The 19,134-nt window shown below is 53.2% G+C and overlaps 1 protein-coding gene across 1 annotated transcript; it reads right to left on the bottom strand.

Annotated features, from left to right (window-relative positions):
- Positions 1-3,502: 3,502 nt before the first annotated feature.
- POU3F1 (POU class 3 homeobox 1) lies at positions 3,503-4,630 on the bottom strand (the record flags this gene model as incomplete). The annotated part of the gene is made up of 1 exon (XM_079545999.1): positions 3,503-4,630. One exon carries the CDS (start codon positions 4,628-4,630, stop codon positions 3,503-3,505), a length of 1,128 nt encoding a protein of 375 aa, XP_079402125.1.
- Between the last annotated feature and the right edge of the window lie 14,504 nt (positions 4,631-19,134).

Here is a 19,134-nt window from a genome sequence, read left to right as displayed (position 1 = left end):
GACACACAGATAAAACAGGTGATGCTGAGCAGCTCCAGCCAAACAACAGCAGCACTGGCACTCAATTAAAAACACATGCAAACAACGGCGGCGATAGCATAGAATTAAAATATCTGCTCAACCGGACGGTGCTGAATATCCTCGCAGGAGAGCAAAGCTGGGAACGGGCAAAGTGCTAACAGCAATGCTCCCAACTTCCATGCAAATCGAGGAGTGTTTCTGCTGCTGTGTTTGGCAGTGAAGGGCTGCAGGCACAGCAGGTGCTGGGCAAGGATCAGGGTGAGCACAAGAACAGGCTCTGCTGGAAGGATGAAGGGACACAGCATCAGCGGCTCCGTGTAACCGCGCCTGGAGAGGCACACTGCTGCAGGACAAGCACACCCTGCTGCTCTCCCCAGTGGCTGCAGTCATGTTCTAAGGTAGGAAATCTCAGAATTGAGTTGGATATCACAGAATCACAGAATTGTAGGGGTTGGAAGGGATTTTGGCACCACACAGCCTTATCCCAAGCACAGAAAGCTGAGCAGCACCTCTCTGCCTTCGTCAACTAAAAAATAAAAATAATTTGGAAAAAAAAAAAAAAAAACCCACAACAAATGATGGCTTGCTGAATATTGCTCACCTTACAGAAAGAAGCAATTTTCCTCTGATTGCCAACAGCCAGCATGAAACAGAAGAGCACATGGACAGTGCCCTGTTCTGCACACCAAGAGCTCCGTGCCAGCGCTGTGCTCAGCTCAGCTCCGGGGTGCACAGAACTGCTCCCTTCCCATATCTGCACTCCATACACTGAGTGTTCTGCTGCATTTTTTGGCACTTCTACATCTGCTTCTCCTTCATGCACCAACACCATCCTGTGCCGAACTCTGATACAACCACAGCAGCTCCCACTTGAGGAAAAAAAAAACAAACCAAAAAACAAACAAATGGAAGAAGTCAAACAAAACAAAACAAAGTAACCATGCCTGCAGTAATCGCCATTTAATCCCTGACCAAGAAGACAACAAAACCTCAGCCAGGCGACCCTGGGGGGGGGGGGGGGCACTGCTTTGCAACACAGCTGCAGAAATCAGATGCACCGAGCGGGGTTTCTCTTTGCACAGGAGGGCTCACACAGCAGCGCTGCCGGCGCCTGATCCGAGCTGACACCTCACAACCCAGGGCCGTGCGCCCTCCCAGCGCATCTCATCCATTACAGCAATGCAATGTGAGCGCTGCCCCTTCCTCCCCAGCGCCGGGGCTGCTCGCCAGCCGCGCTGCCTCGGAGGGCAGGAGATGCTGCAGTCGCTCCTGGTGTGGGAAAGCGGCGCAGTTAAAAGCGCTCAGCGCAAACAAGGAGTTGCTTTTTAAAGAAGTAAAAAAGGAAAAAAAAAAAAAACAACACAAAACCAAACCTCTGCTTTCGTCGGTTTGTTTCCCTTTTGTTTCCTCCTCCCCGAGAGCCCTGAGGAAGGCAGCAGAGCTGCAGTGGAGCACAATGGTACGTGTGTGCGAGATGCACAAAAGAACGGAGAGGAGAGAGTGCGGAGTTGATGATAAATTTAAATTCCTCTAAGACTCATTGACTCAAACTTCCATTTCCAAGAATTTATCATTACACACCTCCACTTTTTTCTTTCAAGCATAAGCTCCAAACAGCCACGTATTTCCTCATTTCTAAAGTGCAGCGCGCATTCAGTGAATACAGTTCAGTAAATACAGCAAAACTTCTGGAATCCAGGACTTGACCACCCCACCATTCTGTGCTTTTAGATCAAGTCATGCCTGAAGAGAAGGCGCCTCAGCCTGCATCACACCTGAAAACACACAGCCCCACACCTGAGCCCCCTTACTGCTCTCCATTTGGGGGAAGCCAACACTGCCCCACACTGCAGCACTCCCAGCCCAGCAACACACTGGGAGCCGTTCCAACGTGCAGCCAAACCACCTCACCAAGTGACTTTATTTTGAAGTCTCAGGAAACCACTTGCTGGAATTTGGGACGAGCAACGCCGTGATATTTTTGTATCTGCTAACATGGGGTGCCCACACGGCAATGTTGGGAATGGGGTAATTTATAATGTGAATATTGCCAATATTGTGTTGTCGCTTTGGGAAGCGCTGCACGCATATGCGCCCCAAAGGCGCAACAAAAAAATCAAGCTGCAATCAATGCAAGAGTTTTCATGTGCGAGTTCCCGAGCTTAAGTTACATTTAATATATAAAAAGACATATATCTGAATTTACCTGCAGGCTACCCCCAGAATATCGCCTCTTTATCCCTAGAAAATCCCATCTGAAGGTCATGGGATGGAATTGGTGCCTGGACTCCAGCAGGGCCACGCTAGGAGCTGAAACCACGGGAAGATCTCTGCCAAATTAAAAGGAAATTGGATGCTTTACCCCCAGCTCTCAACCGCGCATCCGAACAGTGGATCTGAGCAGCGCGGGCACACGTGGCACAGTTCCCTCTGCGTAAAACACCGCTGGACCCAAAGGACACGCAGTGGCGGCCGCAGTCCCGGCGGTGCTGAAAGAGAAGAGCGACAGGAGATGGGGGTCGGTCCCTCTACACAGCACGGCAGAACTCAGTTCGCAGCTTTCCCTGCGGCAACCGCGACCCATCGGGGCACGAAGCCGCGAGAATTGGGGACACCGAGCGGAACACCTCGGAGCGAAAGAAAAAAACCAAACCAAACTAAAAAAAAACAACACAACAACGCGGCGTCTCGAGCTCTGCTCACGGACGTCTGTTATCCCTGCGAGAAGCGGAGAGAAGTTCTGTTCTCTAATCGCGCTGCAAAGCAGAAGTTCGGCGCAGCGTAACGAACTCGCGGCACAGCGGGACGCTCCTTCGGCGCTCCGGAGCGCGGGGTTGGACCGAAGGGCAGCGGGGAGCGCACCGAGGGTGGGATGCTGGGGGGGGGGGGGGGGAAAAGGGGCCAGATGGACCCCGGCCCGAGGCCGCCCCGCTCCCGAAAGACGACACGAGACCGGTTCCTGGGTAAATGGTTTATGTAAGTAATAAAATATTTACTATAACATAAATAGAAACGTACCCTCGCAGTCTACATTGGTTTTGCAATAAAGATACAAACAAACAACAACAACAACAAAAAACAAACAAACAAAAAAAAAACCAAACAAACAAAAACCGAAACCAAAGGGGAAAAGGGGGGGTGGAAGAGGAGGGGGAAATGAACCGAACCGAACCTACCAACGGGAGGGAGAGAGCTCCGCGCACGGTTAGAAAATAAATAGAAAGGGGCCGGGACGGGCAGCGCCGCGTCCTACGGCCGGGCCGGAGCCGGGGGCCCCGCGGGAGGGAATAAATTAGAGATCGCAAACCTTTGGCTACTTCTGCTGCGGCCGCGAGCGGCTCCGGCGCCCGAATAAATAGGGCTGGGGAGGGCGGCCGGGCCGGGCCAGTCCGAGGAAGGAAGGAAGGAAGGAACCGGGGCGCGTCCCGCCGCCCGCGCCCGCTCCGCCGCCGCCGTCGGGGCCCAGCGGCGGGGCCGGCGGTCACGGCACGGCACCGGGCAGCGCGTGGTGCAGCGGCGAAGTGTCCGCCTGTGCGTAAACGTCCTCCATGGGCGGGTGCGGGAGCCCGGCCGGCGTCATGCGCTTCTCCTTCTGCCGCCGGTTGCAGAACCAGACCCGCACCACCTCCTTCTCCAGCTGCAGGGAGTCCGCCAGGGAGGTGATCTCGTGCGCCGAGGGCTTGGGGCACTTGAGGAAGTGGTTCTCCAGGGCGCCCTTGACGCCCACCTCGATGGAGGTGCGCTTCTTGCGCTTCCTGCCCTGCGCCGCGATCTTGTCCAGGTTGGTGGGGCTGCCCGTGCTGGAGTCCGTCTCCTCCAGCCACTTGTTGAGCAGAGGCTTCAGCTTGCACATGTTCTTGAAGCTCAGCTGCAGCGCCTCGAAGCGGCAGATGGTGGTCTGCGAGAAGACGTTCCCGTAGAGGGTACCGAGCGCCAGCCCCACGTCGGCCTGCGTGAAGCCCAGCTTGATCCGCCGCTGCTTGAACTGCTTGGCGAACTGCTCCAGGTCGTCGGAGCTCGGCGCGTCCTCGTCCGAAGGCTCGGGCGGCCCCAGCGGCGGCGGCGGGGAGGCCGCCAGCTCGTGGCCCGCCGCCTCCTCGGCGCCCAGCGGGTCGCGCAGCCCGTGCCCGTGGTGCAGCGCGGGGCCGGGGGGGCCCAGCATCCCGTTGAGGCCGCCGTAGGGCTGCCCGTAAAGCAGCGGCTGCCCCGACGGCGGCGACATGGGGGGCAGGTGGGGGGGCGGCCCCGCGCCCTGCGCCCAGCCGCCGGCCTGGGGCACCAGATGCGGCCGCGGGTGGAAGGCGGCGGCGGGGGGCAGCTCCTCGCGGGGCCCTCCCGGGCCGCCCTTGCCGTGCTCGGCCGCCGGCGGGAGGTGCGCGCCGCCTCCTCCTCCTCCGCCGCTGCCCCAGTCCGTACCGGCGCTGGGCAGCCACTGGTGGTGCGCCAACCCGACGGCGTGCCCGGCGGCGGCGGCGGGGGCCAGGCCCTGCAGGTACTCGTGGTGCATCATCTTCTGCACCTCGCGGTACGTGGTGCCCTGATGCAGGCGGTCGCCGTCGGGGTGCAGCAGCGCGGCGGAGCGCGGCAGGTACTGCGCGGCGGCGGCCATGGCCGTCTGCGGGACGCGGCGCCGCGCCGCGCTTTAGAGCCCCGCGCCCGGGTGCCGCGCCGCCGCGCGCCGGCCACGCCCCCGCGTCCCATTGGCCCGCCCGCCGCCACCGCCGGCCCGCGCCGCTCCGCCATTGGGCGCCGCCGGCCCGGGGAGCCGCCCAGCGCTCGCCTTTCCCATTGGCTGCGGGTGGGCCGCCGCCGCCGCACGATTGGTCGGAGACGCGCTCGGCGGGGCGGCCCGCGTGCGGCCGGCGGCGAGGCGGGCGCCGATTGGAGGAAGGCGCTTCATTCATGCCGGGCGGCGGGCGTCCACGTGGGCCGGGCGCGGGCGAGGGGCGTGGGCCGGGGAGGTGGCGGGAGAGGGGCACGTGAGCGGGACTGTGCGGCGGTGGATGGCGCGGTACGGTGCCATATGGCGCAGTATGGTGCTGTGTGGCACAGTATGGTGCTATATGGCACAGTATGGTGCTGTGTGGCACAGTATGGTGCTATATGGCACAGTATGGTGCTGTGTGGCACAGTATGGTGCTATATGGCACAGTATGGTGCCATATGGCACAGTATGGTGCTGTGTGGCACAGTATGGTGCTGTGTGGCACAGTATGGTGCTATATGGCACGGTATGGTGCTGTGTGGCACAGTATGGTGCTGTGTGGCACAGTATGGTGCTATATGGCGCAGTATGGTGCTGTGTGGCACAGTATGGTGCTATATGGCACAGTATGGTGCTGTGTAGCACAGTATGGTGCTGTGTGGCACAGTATGGTGCTATATGGCGCAGTATGGTGCTGTGTGGCACAGTATGGTGCTATATGGCACAGTATGGTGCTGTGTGGCACAGTATGGTGCTGTGTGGCACAGTATGGTGCTATATGGCACAGTATGGTGCTGTGTGGCACAGTATGGTGCTATATGGCACGGTACGGTGCTGTGTGGCACAGTATGGTGCTATATGGCACGGTATGGTGCTATATGGCACGGTACGGTGGTGTGCAGAATGATGTGGTGTGGTCCAGCCGTGTTTGGCACTGTAGAGCCCAGTAAAGCACAGCACAGTCCTGTACAGTACAGTGTGCGTGGCACCGTATGGCACTGTGGAGATGTATACATCCTGCACCGTATGGCACTGTATGGCCGCAGGGGCACCAAGAGCTGCAGTTGCTGCTTTCAGCACTGGCAGACATTAGCAGTGCACATCTGTCTGTTGTCTGCTTTACATCCCACTTCCCCGACCCCTTTTTGCAGCTCCCAGCGTTGGAAGGGTCTCCTTGTTCTGGAGATAGGCTTCGCTGCTCTCGCTCTGTCCGAAAGCGTTTTTGTTCTAATGCTGCACTCAAACAAAGTGCAGTTTGGCTCTATAACAGTTATTTGGTGCTGGGAGAAACTTCCCCTGCAGCTGCTTTGTCTGACTGTTGTTTAATGATGCTCTGCCCGTGGTGAAGTGGAGACGAAGGGCAGCAGCTGCCCCAAATCGTCGGGAGGTGGGAGTTCTGTCTGAGCCATTGGACAAAGCCCGGAGAGGATGTGAGTGTTTGGGTGTCACAGGACATGTGAGGCCAGGGAGGAGAGGGAGCAGCCCTGGGGGAGTCCCTGAGCCGGTTTGAGGGCTGGCACGGGATGAAGGGCGGAGGAGTTTGTGGGAAAAGGCAACGACAGTGAGCAACGGCCGTGTCTGGCGGGGCTGGGAGAGGGGCAGGGGACACCTTAATTAACCCAGCTCCAGACTTCACTGGGGCTCGAGGCCCAATGTGTGTGAGGATGGGCACCGGCAACATTAATCACTTCTGAAAATTAATCTCTTCGCCTCCTCGCTCCCATTTGTAACACGGGAACAGAGACAGTGACCTTTGCCAAGGGCTCGGGCGGCCGCCGAAGGAGCAGATCAATACAGGGACGAGTGCAACATGTCAATGGCCGTGTGCAGGTGCCCTCCTGCTCTCCTGGTGGATACGGACACCGGGAGCCGCCTCTCAAAGGCTTTTCCTTCCAAGGTGTGCAGCCCTTTGCTCTCTGTTGCACCTCAGCTGTCCCCCATCCCATTCATTCTCTCTGTGCCAGCAGTGCACCATCCCATGGCGCAGGTGTTCCAGCCTTGCAGAGAGCCCAGGCTTTGGACTTCACTGGAGAAATGTATTCCATAGATCACAGAGTACATTTACTAAGGAAAATATTGCTCTTTTCTTTATTTTTTTTTTTCTTCCCAAGGAATCCTTTGCAAATACTGCATACGTTTGTAATGAATGTAACCCTTTCCGATGATTCAGTGACGTGCTGTAAAGTATCACACTTGGATAAGCATTTTCTGTGTATTTTTTTCTCACCCGACTCGTATTCATGTCAGCTCCCCATGATGCAGTGCTGCAATATTCAAATTTTTGGTAGCCAATTGCTCTTGATATTTATATCCATTTTTAAGGGAATCATAATGAATAAACGTGCTCAGCTCTAACTTTATGCAAAATAAGCCGTGTGTACATCAGTAAATCATTAGTAGAAATTAATCATTTCCAAAGGCTGAGGATGAGATCTCCTTTCAAACTCCTGTTTATGTGTTTGAGAATTCACCAAAGGAGAAAACGCATTTTGTGACAACTTGATCCCCATCGCAGCTGAATTAGAAAGTAATATTGGTTTATACTCAAACAAACGATCTTCTCAAAGCAAGGTATCGTTCACTGCTTGTGCTTTTAGGCTTGCTTAGCTTGGTAGAAGTTGAATTTAAAGACTGGAAATAACAACGAATGAGAGGAAGATGAGAAATTCCCATTTAATGCCTTCCTTGGTAGCTCCAGCTGCAGAACGGAGCGGCAAAGTCGCTCCAAGGAGATGCAAAGGAGAGCAGTGACCCAAAGCACTCAGCGATGAGGGGCTGAGATGTGGCCACATCCCAATAGGAGGGCACCCAAGTTTTCTAGCAAAACCTTGTTTCCTCATCGAGCCCCATCAGGAATATTGGCCGTGGTCTGTTCCCACTTCCAGGAATGAACAGCCCCATGGGTGAAGTTTGATGGGATTCATTCCCTGTGTGACTGACAGCACCGCACTGCCCGACTACAGCACGGATAATCCACGGTACAACGTGTTGGACCTCTCTGTCTTTTGGCATTTGAGGGCAAAATACTCGCTTTGCTTTGCTTGTCCACACTTTCAGACTTGTTAACTTGGGGAGAGATAACCAACAGAATAGCAGCTGAGACAATGGATTTAATCACTAAAGTAGCAAGGAAGGGAAATGGAGAATGGTCGATATGGACATGCAAGGTATGCTGCCTGCAGTGGGCAGTAGGTGTAGATGTTCATGTAATTATCTGAGAAGTGCCCCAAAGATGTTCTCACGAGGCCAAGATGAATGCAAAAAAAGTGCTGCTCTCATCTTTTATTGAACCAATGGAACTTAGGCTAAGCAGCCACTAAATTCCTATTTACACAACAGACCTTAATCGCTGCGAAGGAAGCACTCGAAAGCATTCGACAAATAATCCCTGTTTATGAAAGCGCCATAATATGCATTTACATAATCCCCACTTTAAAAAGCTCTATCAGCTCTCAAGTCCTTCAGCTGGAGATGCATGGGGGGGCTGAGAGGCACCAGACACAGCAGAGGCAATGCACGGCTCCCAGTGGGGCACTGGGGTGATGACAGCAAAGGGCTCAGCATGCATTGGGCGCTGCCAGAGCATCCAGTCCCTCTCTGCTCTCTCAGCCTGTTCCCCAAAAATCACACTGCTTCATCAAGTGTGACTGCTAACAATAGGAAACAACTCGTCTGCAGTGGTTCCTATTGGTGTTCAGTCCTGGGAAATCAGGATTGAGTTCAGTTGGGTTAAGGAAGGGAAAATACATGCAACCCAATTCATTTCCAGCCTCAGATTGATGCATGCATCCATAACCATGTGTGTGTGTCTTCTGCTGTCAACTCTGCCATGAGCATTTATAACACAAATGAGAACAGGGACCCACAAAAACACTGGGATTTACCTGGCCAGCATTCCAGCAATGGCAAGTTTTGGCTGCAAAACCTCATCCCCTTCCACAGCTCCATGTCAGCCAGCCCCAAGCTTGGAGCTGCAGCCCAGGTCAGCCTCACTGCTGCTCCATCCTTCTCCAGGATCCAGAGGGCCCAGTGCTGGACTGCTAGGGCAGGGCAGGTCCCAGGTCCCCGTTCTGTTCTTCAGGGTTTCTCCTGGGAGCTTCCTGCACACAGTGCCCATTGCAGTGCCTCATCCCAGAGCAGAGCATGCTCCTGAATGGGGGAGACAGGTGGGCTCAGCCCCGGGCTGCCAGCATTGAGCATTCCTTCCCCAAGTAACACCAAAGCTCATGGATTTTGCTCAGCGCGTTCCGAGTGCCATTCCACCTTAATAATGAAGCTCACGAGGGAAGGTTTCCATTTAATGAGGCTCTTTGCAGTTTACATAAAACAACCACATGAATAAATACCCAGTTTAGAAAAGATAAGACCCGGGGATGAGTTTGGAGAGGGTTCAGCACCGAGGATTATGCATGCAGCAGATGAAGGTGCCTACAGTTGTGCTGTCGCCCTGTCTTGTCGATCTGCAGTCACCTCTGATGCAGCAGCAGCTGCAGCCAAACAGCACAGCAATGCTGGGACACTCGCAGCTGGACCTGCAGCTCTGTGCATGCAGCACCCTGCAGTCTGGCTGCTGCAAAAGAAGGGTTGCACGGGAACAGTTTTCTACTCTCCAAACAGATCCGGCATTGAACACTGTGTCCTTTTCTTGTCCCCACCCCACAGTGATTGCTCTGACAACACACAGCTCCAGACAGCGGTGTTCCACCCAACAGGCAGTGCTTCCCAGGCTGGCTGCCCCAACGGGATATTTAGGACAGATGTGAGAGAAAAGGGAGGCAGCTGTTTTCCTTGCGGCGAGGTTGAGGTGTGAGGGTTGGGAGCTGAAGTGATGAAACCCTGCAGTTTTGTTGTTGTTACAAATTACGACTTGTTTGAGCCCTCCTCCTTGGGTTTTGATCTGTTGCGTTGGTGCTAATCCATATGTTTATGCTCTGCCAGCCTGGGTTCAAAGCGGTGTAATTCCACTTATTGCCAGGACCACACATCCTACCCTGCTCTGCTGCACCGCCGCTGCCTTCATGTCGGTGCTTCGTGGGACCCCTCGTTGGTCATTGGGCAGGGGGGCAAGGGGCTGAGGAGAAGGAAAACATCCATTTTATACAGAACTATTAACATGCCCCTGGGACAGAGGATTGTGTGTCATTGAGCACGGGCTGTTTTGTGACACTGCCACCAAATCTCGTTGCTCCACGCTTCATTTTGAGCCCAAGCTGGTCACACTCTGGTCAAACCTTTGAATAACTCACCCAGTCCATCTGTTCCTGTCCTTTTCCTTACTCTTGTAAATCATCCTGTTAACCTTCTCCTGTCCTGTAGAGAGCCCCAATGAGATGACCAAGGGCTGTGCACCGCTGATCGACACGATACAGCCAGATGTGCCAGGTCCTACCCACAGACTATGAGGTAAGGAGTTTCTTACGCAAGCCAAGAGTGTGGAGCTGAGTGGGAAGAGCAGGTGCTGTATGGGACAAACCCTCAGCCACGATGCTGAACACATTCACATCGCTGTGCTGGGAGAGGAGGAGCTGAGGATGAGGAGCTCGGTGCTCTGGCAGGATGCTCCATCTCTGAGTCACGGCTCTCCTGGAGCCACACCAGCCCCTTGGCCAGACAAGCTTTTCCTTCATTAACTCTTTCCTGCAGGAGAAGCAGAAGCCGATTAATTACAACTTAGGCTTTTTTTTTTTTTTTTTTTTTCCTTTCTATTAAGCTCTTGTGAGCTCCAGGGGAAGAGCCTTAAGACTCGACTCTGATCCTGCTGCCACTGACGCCAGTAAAAAGCTCTCCACAGACGTGGATGGGAGGAGGCAGTGATTCCATGCCTGCGTTCAGCCTGGAGCATGGCCACACTGGGTGCCGGTGCTCCTCCTTCCCAATGCTGTCCCTTATGCAGTCCCTGCCCTGGGGGTGGCATTGTTGGAAGGACCGTTCCTCCTGGTCCCAGCCATCCCATCACCACCCACCCCTTCCTCTTGAATCTCATCGTTCTTCCCCTCATAAAGAAAGACTCAACACCTCTCACCTTCCAAGCCTAATGGACTTAATTAATTGGACTTTGAAATACTGATGATCAGATCTGCAACAACAGATTTTGGCTCATTCCCAGCGCTCGCAACTGCATTCCCAGAAGAGAAATATTCACAAAGGGCCAAATCACAGCTCCTGCAAGTGGGCGAACCTTAGGAAAGCACTGCTCAGCTGTGCTTTTTTAGTTCACGGGTAGAGAGCTCAGGTCCTCGGTGCAGAATAGGCACCCCAGTGAAAGCAGTGCATTATTTACCCAGCGTGCAACCAATGCAACCATTCTGGATATAGGGCAGCGTAGTTCAAAGTCAAGTTTTGCTTTGTTTCTTGTGCTGCAAGTCGTTGGCTGGCAGTGGCCCAGCACCGCTCAGGCTGCTGACAGAACTGTCTACCAGGGCTGTGAGCTGTGCTGCAGCTTGTCACTCCTGTAATTGAGCCACGCTGTGGGCAGCAAACACCCACTGCACTCACCAGGCCCTCAGGGCTCGGCCTTTCTCCTGAGTCACAGCACGGTGATGTGTCACCTCCTCTTCCCATCCCGCTTACTGAGGGCAGCAGCTCCCAGCACCCCACCAACCCCGCGCTAAGGCTGCAGGAGGAGCCGTGCAGCTGCAGTTCTGCCCGCTGACATGCACTGCTGTCTGTCTGTCTGTCCTTCCAGGGGTGGGAAGGGGGTTTAGTGGCACTCCGAGCACCTGGGGGATACAAAAGTGGAAGAGCTCTCATTAACAGGGAGGTTAAAGAAGCCAGGATATACGACGAAATGAGGAAAAACGGGTTCGGCAGACGTCGCATTTCATCTTTATTCCTTTTTCTGTCAATCCATTTCTTATTGCCTGGTAAATTCTCTTTCAGGGGACCTCGGTTCGGCAATTCAGAACTGCTTAAATCCCCCGGCTGAGTGCGACCTCGCAGGCAGGTTGTTTAATATTCAGGGTCAGATTTCCAATGGCCTCAGTGCCTCAGCTCGGCTTCAGTTGTTTCTGCAAAGCTATAAAAGTTCACAGGGAAGGAAAAAAAAACAACCCAACCCATGCAACTGCCCCGACCCACGCTCAGTTTGCAGTTTTACTCTTGGTGGGGGCTCATAGAAAGGCTGACCACTTTTGCATAAGGGCTTGAGAGCAGATTTCCACACAGAGGAACCACGCTGTGCAAATGAGTCTCAGCAGAGCAGATTCCTACAGACTGGATTTGATACCTGAACTAACCCAAGTGGCTCCTGCACTGCATCTCCCCCTCTTTATTGAGGTCTCCCAGCACATCACAACCCATTTGTGTTACAACCACACAACCACAGAGCGTTTCTCCATTTCAGTTGCCACAAACAGATGCTCCATGCTTCAGAACAAAGGATCTGGGAGATGGTTGAGCGCTTCTTCTCCGTCTGCGTGGCCCCTTCTGACTGTATGCAGCGGAGAAAACACAACAACTCATTTAGAGTGGGCAAAGTATGTGGTTAAGATTCATTGCCTGCTGCATGGAGAAGCACCGGGGAAGGGGAGACCTGAAGCGTTGATAACTTTTACCAGAATATTTTCTCTCCATGCCAGAAACAATCTTTTCCAAAATGTATTCTTCTCACTACTGATATTTTTCCAAATTCCCATTCCTGTAGTGCTCACAAACAGGGTAGAAGAGCTCTAGAAGTGCTGCCAGCCCAAAGTCATGCCTCTCCCCCCTCCCCCTCCCAGCTGCACTGCTCCCTATCTGCAACCTCTCCCCCCATGCTAGGTATATTTTCATTAGACACCCAACCTCTGGTTCTGATTAAATAACTTGTATAATTAGATTGAGACATCTGCTCATCCCTGGGGGAAGAAATCCTTTTCAGCACTGGACCAAGTCTGATTTGGTTAATTACCTTTGCAGTTCTGTATTAATGCAGTTTTTTGATGGCAAGATGCTATGGTATCAGGCTTATTCCTCCTGGCTTTCACAGCACTACAGTGAGACAGTTCAGGGACTACGCACCAGGCACCAAGCCCAGGATTTCCTTCCTCTCTTCACTCATCTCAACACTCTTCTGTTTTTTTGCTGATTAAAATATTTGGCTTTACTCGCCTGTTGAACACAGTTTTTAGGCTCTCTGAGGTGCAAGGATAACGGACTCCCAGTGACTGCCACAGAGCAACACATCCTGGGATGCTTTGGAGTAATCACATTTCTCAGGGCTCTTTGACGATGCAAATATTTATCAGTGAGCAAATTGTAAGATGGCTCGGGTAGGAAGGGTCCCTAAAGACCATCTGCTTCCAAATGCATTGCTGTTGGCACCGCTGCCTCCTCGGTTCAGCCCTCAGAGACGCAGCATCCACACACAGACTGGCAAAGTGCAATGGGCACGAAGAGGAACACGGCGACCTGCTCAGCCCTGCCCACACTGCTCCTTTTCTTTGGTGACTGCAGGTGGCAGCTCTTGCAGCCAGCTGTGTGCTGAGCTCCAGCTGTGTGCCACGTTCCAGCTGTGCAATGCGCTCCAGCTGCAGTGCAGACAGAGGCTGTCTGTCAGACAAGCATCACCAAAGCTGCATAAAACCGTGTGCACGGATGAAGAAGCGGAGATTTGCGTGAAGGCTTGGAAAAATGCACTTGGAGAAGTGGGTGGCAGCAGCCCAGTGGGTGCCAGCCCTGGGGGGTCTGCAGTGCTGTGGGCAGACACTGCTCCAGGTGCAGGTGAGTGCTGCCCACAGCTCCAGCAGCCCAGTGCCCCCAGCTCCGGGGCATTTCAGCAGGCTGCTCTGGTCCCAGTGCTGCTGGCAACGGTGAGAATCCAATGAGGAGCAAAATGAATGTTATGCAATCGGGCATTTTTCTATCAACAGAGGGAAACACCTAATAAGATGTAAATCAGCTGTTTGATAATCAGGCCATAACACAAGGAGAGTCCGAGGTTTCCCAGGGAAACTTCTACTCTCAGAGGCACGTACTTGCAGCTTATGTGACATGCCAGCCTGTCTCAGGGCTGTCTGAGGAGCTCTCCTGGGCAGCCAGAAGGCGCCTTCACATAAAATCGTCCCGGCTCTTCTCAAAGCAAAAATATATTCAGTGCAGGATATAATTGTAACACGAATCTGTGAGTTTCATTTAAAAAAGTGCTAGAATGTGAAAGGATGGGGAGGAGAGGCAGAGGGCAGAAGAGCAGACAGATGCCCATAGGAGCTGTGTCCGGCACTGGGCTGTCAGCAGCACTGCGCTCCCAGCAATGCCGCCTCGCAGCTCTGCACTCCTCTGACAGGTTGCAGAGATTTCCAGTGGCAGAAGTGATGTTTGTTATTCAATAGCTGTTAGGGTGTTTTGTTTGTTTTATTTTTCCTTCCCGCAGCTTCGTCCAGTTTGTTTGTTTGAAATTCATGGAAGCCTTCGACAGCCGCGGCGTTGCGCGGCAGATAAGGGAAACGTTTCACAAAAGGCCACCTCCTGGTGTTTGGGGAAGCAGAGATAATCAGTGCATCACCTCTGGGTGGCTTCTTCACGCTGCTCACAATTGCAGAGACCGCCGTCCTTTCATCCTATGCCTCACTGAGGAATCTGTCTGTGGAGCTGTCCCTTGAGTGGATGTGTTGCTATAGCCTGGACCGACTTCATTTCCAAGGTCTACAGATGCTTTGATGGCAATTCTAGATGACCTTCAATGGTCCCCTCCAACTTAAATGGGGAGGTTGGTGGCCCTGCATGTGGAAGGGGGGTTGGATATTCAGGATCCTTGAGGTCCCTTCCAACCCTGGCCATTCTGTGATTCATTCTGTGATTCTGTGAACTCAAATGATTCTATGATTCTACGAATTTCACCTGATTGCCATCAGCTGTGGTTTGTGCAACCAAGAACACACAAACACCCAAAAGTGGGGAAATGCTTTGAGCAGAGACCACGATAGAATCAAAGAATCACAAAATCACTGAGGTTGGAAAAGCCCTGTGAGATCTCCCAGCCCAAACCCAACCCATCCCCACCATGCACACTGGCCATGTCCCCAAGTGCCACATCCCCATGGTTCTGAACACCTGCAGGGATGGTGACCCACTACTCCCAGGGCAGCCCATGCGTCACCTCTCCTTGGAGAAGAAATTTCTCCTAATATCCAACCTGACTTCCTAACATCCAACTGCTGATGCACCAGGAGCCCGCAGTGTGTGCCTACCAGAGACACATCTTCAGTGGTGAATTCCCCAAAGTGCAGCTCAGGAGGTGATGCTTCCTACCGCGTGTGGCAGCAGACGGGTGCAGCAGCTCCCAGGCTTCAGCCCAGCCCTGAAACCAAAGTCCAGGTGCCAGAAGGATAAGACAACAGGAAGGTGTGATGCACCCCTGGCAGAAGGCGTCCCAGCAGCCACACAAAGCTGGCATCTCACCAGGAGCAGTCGGTGGCTTTTCTTCAGTGAGCTTCTGTAAAGAGAAACACTGGATCACGAGGAGCCAGTGGGAGGGATGGGAGAAGACAAAGTGTCGTGTCTCTCTGGCATCCCTTCTGTGCGTGTTGCAGATGCCCAGTTCCCAGATCTCCTGCAGGGCTCCTCCATCACAGCCCACCCGCAAAGAGAGGCCCAAGCAAAGCCGGATCCAATTGCACAAAGCTGGATCATGGATCATAAAGACAGCTTTGCTTAGTTAATCCTCTGATTGATTTTAAGGCCTCGCAGAGACTCAAAGACTATTAAGAGATTTGTGTTGGCAATGCTTCCCACACAAGCACTGTTTCTGCCCTGGCTCACCCAATGCTTAATCAGTTGTGGCCTCAGCCCCTTCTGAAGACAGAGCAACCCCCGAAGCCTTCATTTACATTACAAACCTCTCTCTAACCATTTGGTGAAACACCCTCTGGAAGAGCAATGCCCATGCACAAGCAAAGCCCCAGTGGGCTGCAAACCCCGAAGCCGTGGCTGCCATGTGAGTGCTCCTGGCACTGCCAGGACTCGGTCTGGAGTTCTCTTTGCTTTGCAGCATGGTGCCATGGTGCAACACGCTGCGCTGCCACACGTCCTCCAGTCTCACCAAACCCACTGCCCACGCGCTCGCCTTGCTGTGCTCTCCATTTGGCAGCAGCTCTGCGACGCATCCCCGGTTGCTCCCTGTCTCACTCCACAACCCCATCTCTGCTGGGACGGGATGCAATGTGCTGAGTGTGCAGACCTGGAGTGCTTGCTCTCGCTTTGACTGCAGCTGCTCATGTGCCTGCCTGTTTGCTGCAGCACCTGCCTCCTCATGTCCAGATTCAAACTGCAGATAATACAACCCTGCTAGCCTCCTGGGCAGGGTTGTGTGTGCTGGGAGAAACGCTGCCCTTGAACATTGGGTGTGAGTCTGTGGGATTCTTCAGATAGTTTCTGCTTCTGGCTTGTCTGGAAAAGGCTGAAGCCTGACCCTCAGCCCCAGCTTGCTGCTCTGTGCCAAGAACCATGCCCAGGTGACAGCCAGCAGGTGCGGCTGTTTTTCTCGTTGCCAGTATCCCGGATTATTTGTGTCAAACTAAAATACGAGCAGTTCTGTTTCCTCCTGTCAGTTGGGTGCTTTGCTACAGCAGATAGGAGCTTTCCACAGAGCTGGTTTTTAAGCAGCAGCCCAAATGTTTGTTTGGCTTTTCAGGCTTGGTCCAGGGCACTGGCAGCCTCCTGAGTTGAGCCCTGTGGACACCCTTGGGCAGGAAAGAGCTCTTCAGCACAGACTGTTGTTGGCACAGAGCAGTGCAGCCCCAGATGCCACAGTGAGGGTCAGGATGTGCTCAGCCTCCTCCCCAGGCTGGCAGCCAGGCTACAAGAGGTGCTGTTGCTCAGTGAGATGCAACCTCTTGGATTTCCTCCCTGGGTTATGGCAGAGGTGGAAGCGTTGGACTGTGCCCAGTTTGCACACTGTGAGCAATGCAAAATGCGCACTCGAGCTTCGCTGAACGGTTTGTTTCACTGCAGGCAGATGCCAGGTGTTGCACAGAGCCCTCACGTCAGCAGCAGGGCAGGTTGCATACATGACACAGCTCTCAGGGTTGGGACGCTGCTGCCAGCTGCACACGGGGCATCACAAGGTGGGATCGGGATGCTCAGTCCAGGCCTCAGGGCGTGCGTGTGTGCAGAGCAGGAGACCCACCACAGACAGCACCGGTGGAGCCAAATGAAAGAGAGGTTCGTGGGTTTATTGCAGCAGCTTGAAAGGGGATGAAAAACTCAGGGGAGGGCTCTTCACGTGCCAGAAGCCTTCAAATGGAAAGATCCCAAACCAACAAGAGCTGGTTTGTAAGCATCAAGCCCTTTACCTGGCACTGCCACTGCTTTGTGCCCCCACTGCGGGGTTGAGGAGCGTCCCAGAGCTGTTCTCTCTGTCTGTGGGACCAAAAAAGCATCCAGAGAGGATGGCATATTGGGGGGGGTCAGCACAGGAACACCCAGCACCCATGTGGGAACCTCTGGCAGCAGGCACACAAAGCAACTTCACTTGAGATGACCAGGAAAGGGAGAAGCCTGCAACTATGAACCATTCAACCAGACAGCACAGAGGAATAATGAGCTTGAAGCCCCTGAGAATCAGGCTTAACAGCAGCCAAGGAGCAGGGGTTTCTTAAAAATAAGCTGAGCCTAACGAGCCCAAACGACCCCCTCGTTCAAGACACTGATGGTGCCAAAGACAGAACTCGTTTCTATTCCTCAGCAGAGCTGACCCATGGGGAACCCAGCAGAGGTGGGCAGTGGGACGTCACAAACCACTGCCTTCAGACCAGTGACCACAGCAGGACAGGGAGCTGCAGGAGCTGCCTCGTTTCTGCCTTTTTTTAATAGGGTGAGAATTCTGAAGCTGTGAGACAGGAATGCGGGCAGAGACCTGGCAGCTCCATGGTGCTCAGCTGAGCAAAGAAAGCTCTGTTAATAACCCGTAACCCCCAGAGGGAGGGAGGGAGGGAGGGCCGGTTCTGTTTTTGCTTAACCAGGGTCTCCTGCCATTCCTGCATTATAATATCAAAGACCTGTGCGCTGAGAACTAGATAGAAAAGCAGGAGCAGCCCCAGATGGACATGTGCCAAAGCTGTGGGTCTCAGTGGGGTTTGCTGCGGGAGGGCAGGATTGGAGACACAGTCTGGGGAAGCAGAGGCTCAGGGGACAGGATCAGTCTCTAATTATCGTGCAGTTAATGTGAACGAGCAGCTGGGTGAGGAGAGGGAGGGACACCAGATGAGAAGCACTGACCTGAAGCTAAGGAAGGAGAAGTTTACACCAGACACAGAAAAAATAATCGTAGCGTAAAGAACAACTGGCATAGAGCAGAATCCTGCAGGGAGGAGCTGGGAAACTCAATTTCAGGATGCACTTACAAGGAAACCAGGTGCAGCGTGAGCAGGAGAAGTGCAACGATGATGGCAGCAGAAGGACCTGGTGGTCTCACAGCCTTGCTGTTCCCAGTGGCCCTGGGTGCGCAGTGCCTGGAGAATGGATGGGCAGCAGTAATCTACCAGCAGCACCACTGTCAGCAGGAACCATCTGGGCATTTAGCATACTGTTATATCAAAAAGAACAGAATGTAGTGGTCAGAAACACTCTGAAGGAATAGCGAGGGCCATTTCTACCAATATCTCTCTGGGGAAATATACCTGCGCAAGGACCAAGTGCTGCTGTATTCTAATCTGAGTTCAGCAAATCCTGCTCCTACTCCAGTACTGAACACTCAATAAATGATGCTCGGCCACCTCCATCCCATTAAGGACCTCCACAAGCACGTGTTTCAGATTCCAGCACCTTGAGGGGGAAACTCAACCATCTCAGTTGCCTTCAGGTGCCACCAGGACCAGCAGCTGCATGGGAGCACTGCAGATGGGCATTTTCTGTCAAAGCATTCCAAGGGAAAAGAATGGTTTTGACATGGGTGGTTTTTTTTTGTTGTTTTCTTTTTTTGGATTGTCATTCTGAAGGATCAGAATTTTTCTACAAGCATTTTGACACTTCCAGCCAAAATAACATCCGTTCTTTAGCACGTGCATTGATTGCATGGTAATTTTAATATTACAGATTAATACAGACCCTTCTGTGTAATTAGACCGAACCTTGCTAAGACTTTGAGTGTTGTCCTATGAATTGTCAGCCTGGCTGAATACCTTCAAACAGCTGAGAATTAGAACTTGGCTGTGCTTGCTGTGGTTCGAGCCAGAGAGAAAAACAAGTAACCAAACGGTAACGTAAACTTCAACAGAAAGGTAATTTTGCTCTGCTGGTTGACTAATGATTTTGGCTGAAATTGTACGTTCACCAAACTGCCCCTTTGTCTTGTAATGAGTCAAATCCAATTTCCTATCGTCAAACTTGTAGATGGCAGCCAAGAAAATCATGGTTAATTGAGGTGAATTATGACACTGAGTTTGTAGCTCTGCTGGATGGGGATTTTCTCTGTCCATGTTACTCAGCCAAGC

The sequence above is a fragment of the Tetrao urogallus genome, assembly GCF_951394365.1.
Source record: "Tetrao urogallus genome assembly, chromosome: 23".
Classification (NCBI taxonomy): Eukaryota; Metazoa; Chordata; class Aves; order Galliformes; family Phasianidae; genus Tetrao; species Tetrao urogallus.
This window is presented reverse-complemented; position numbering and strand designations above follow the sequence as displayed.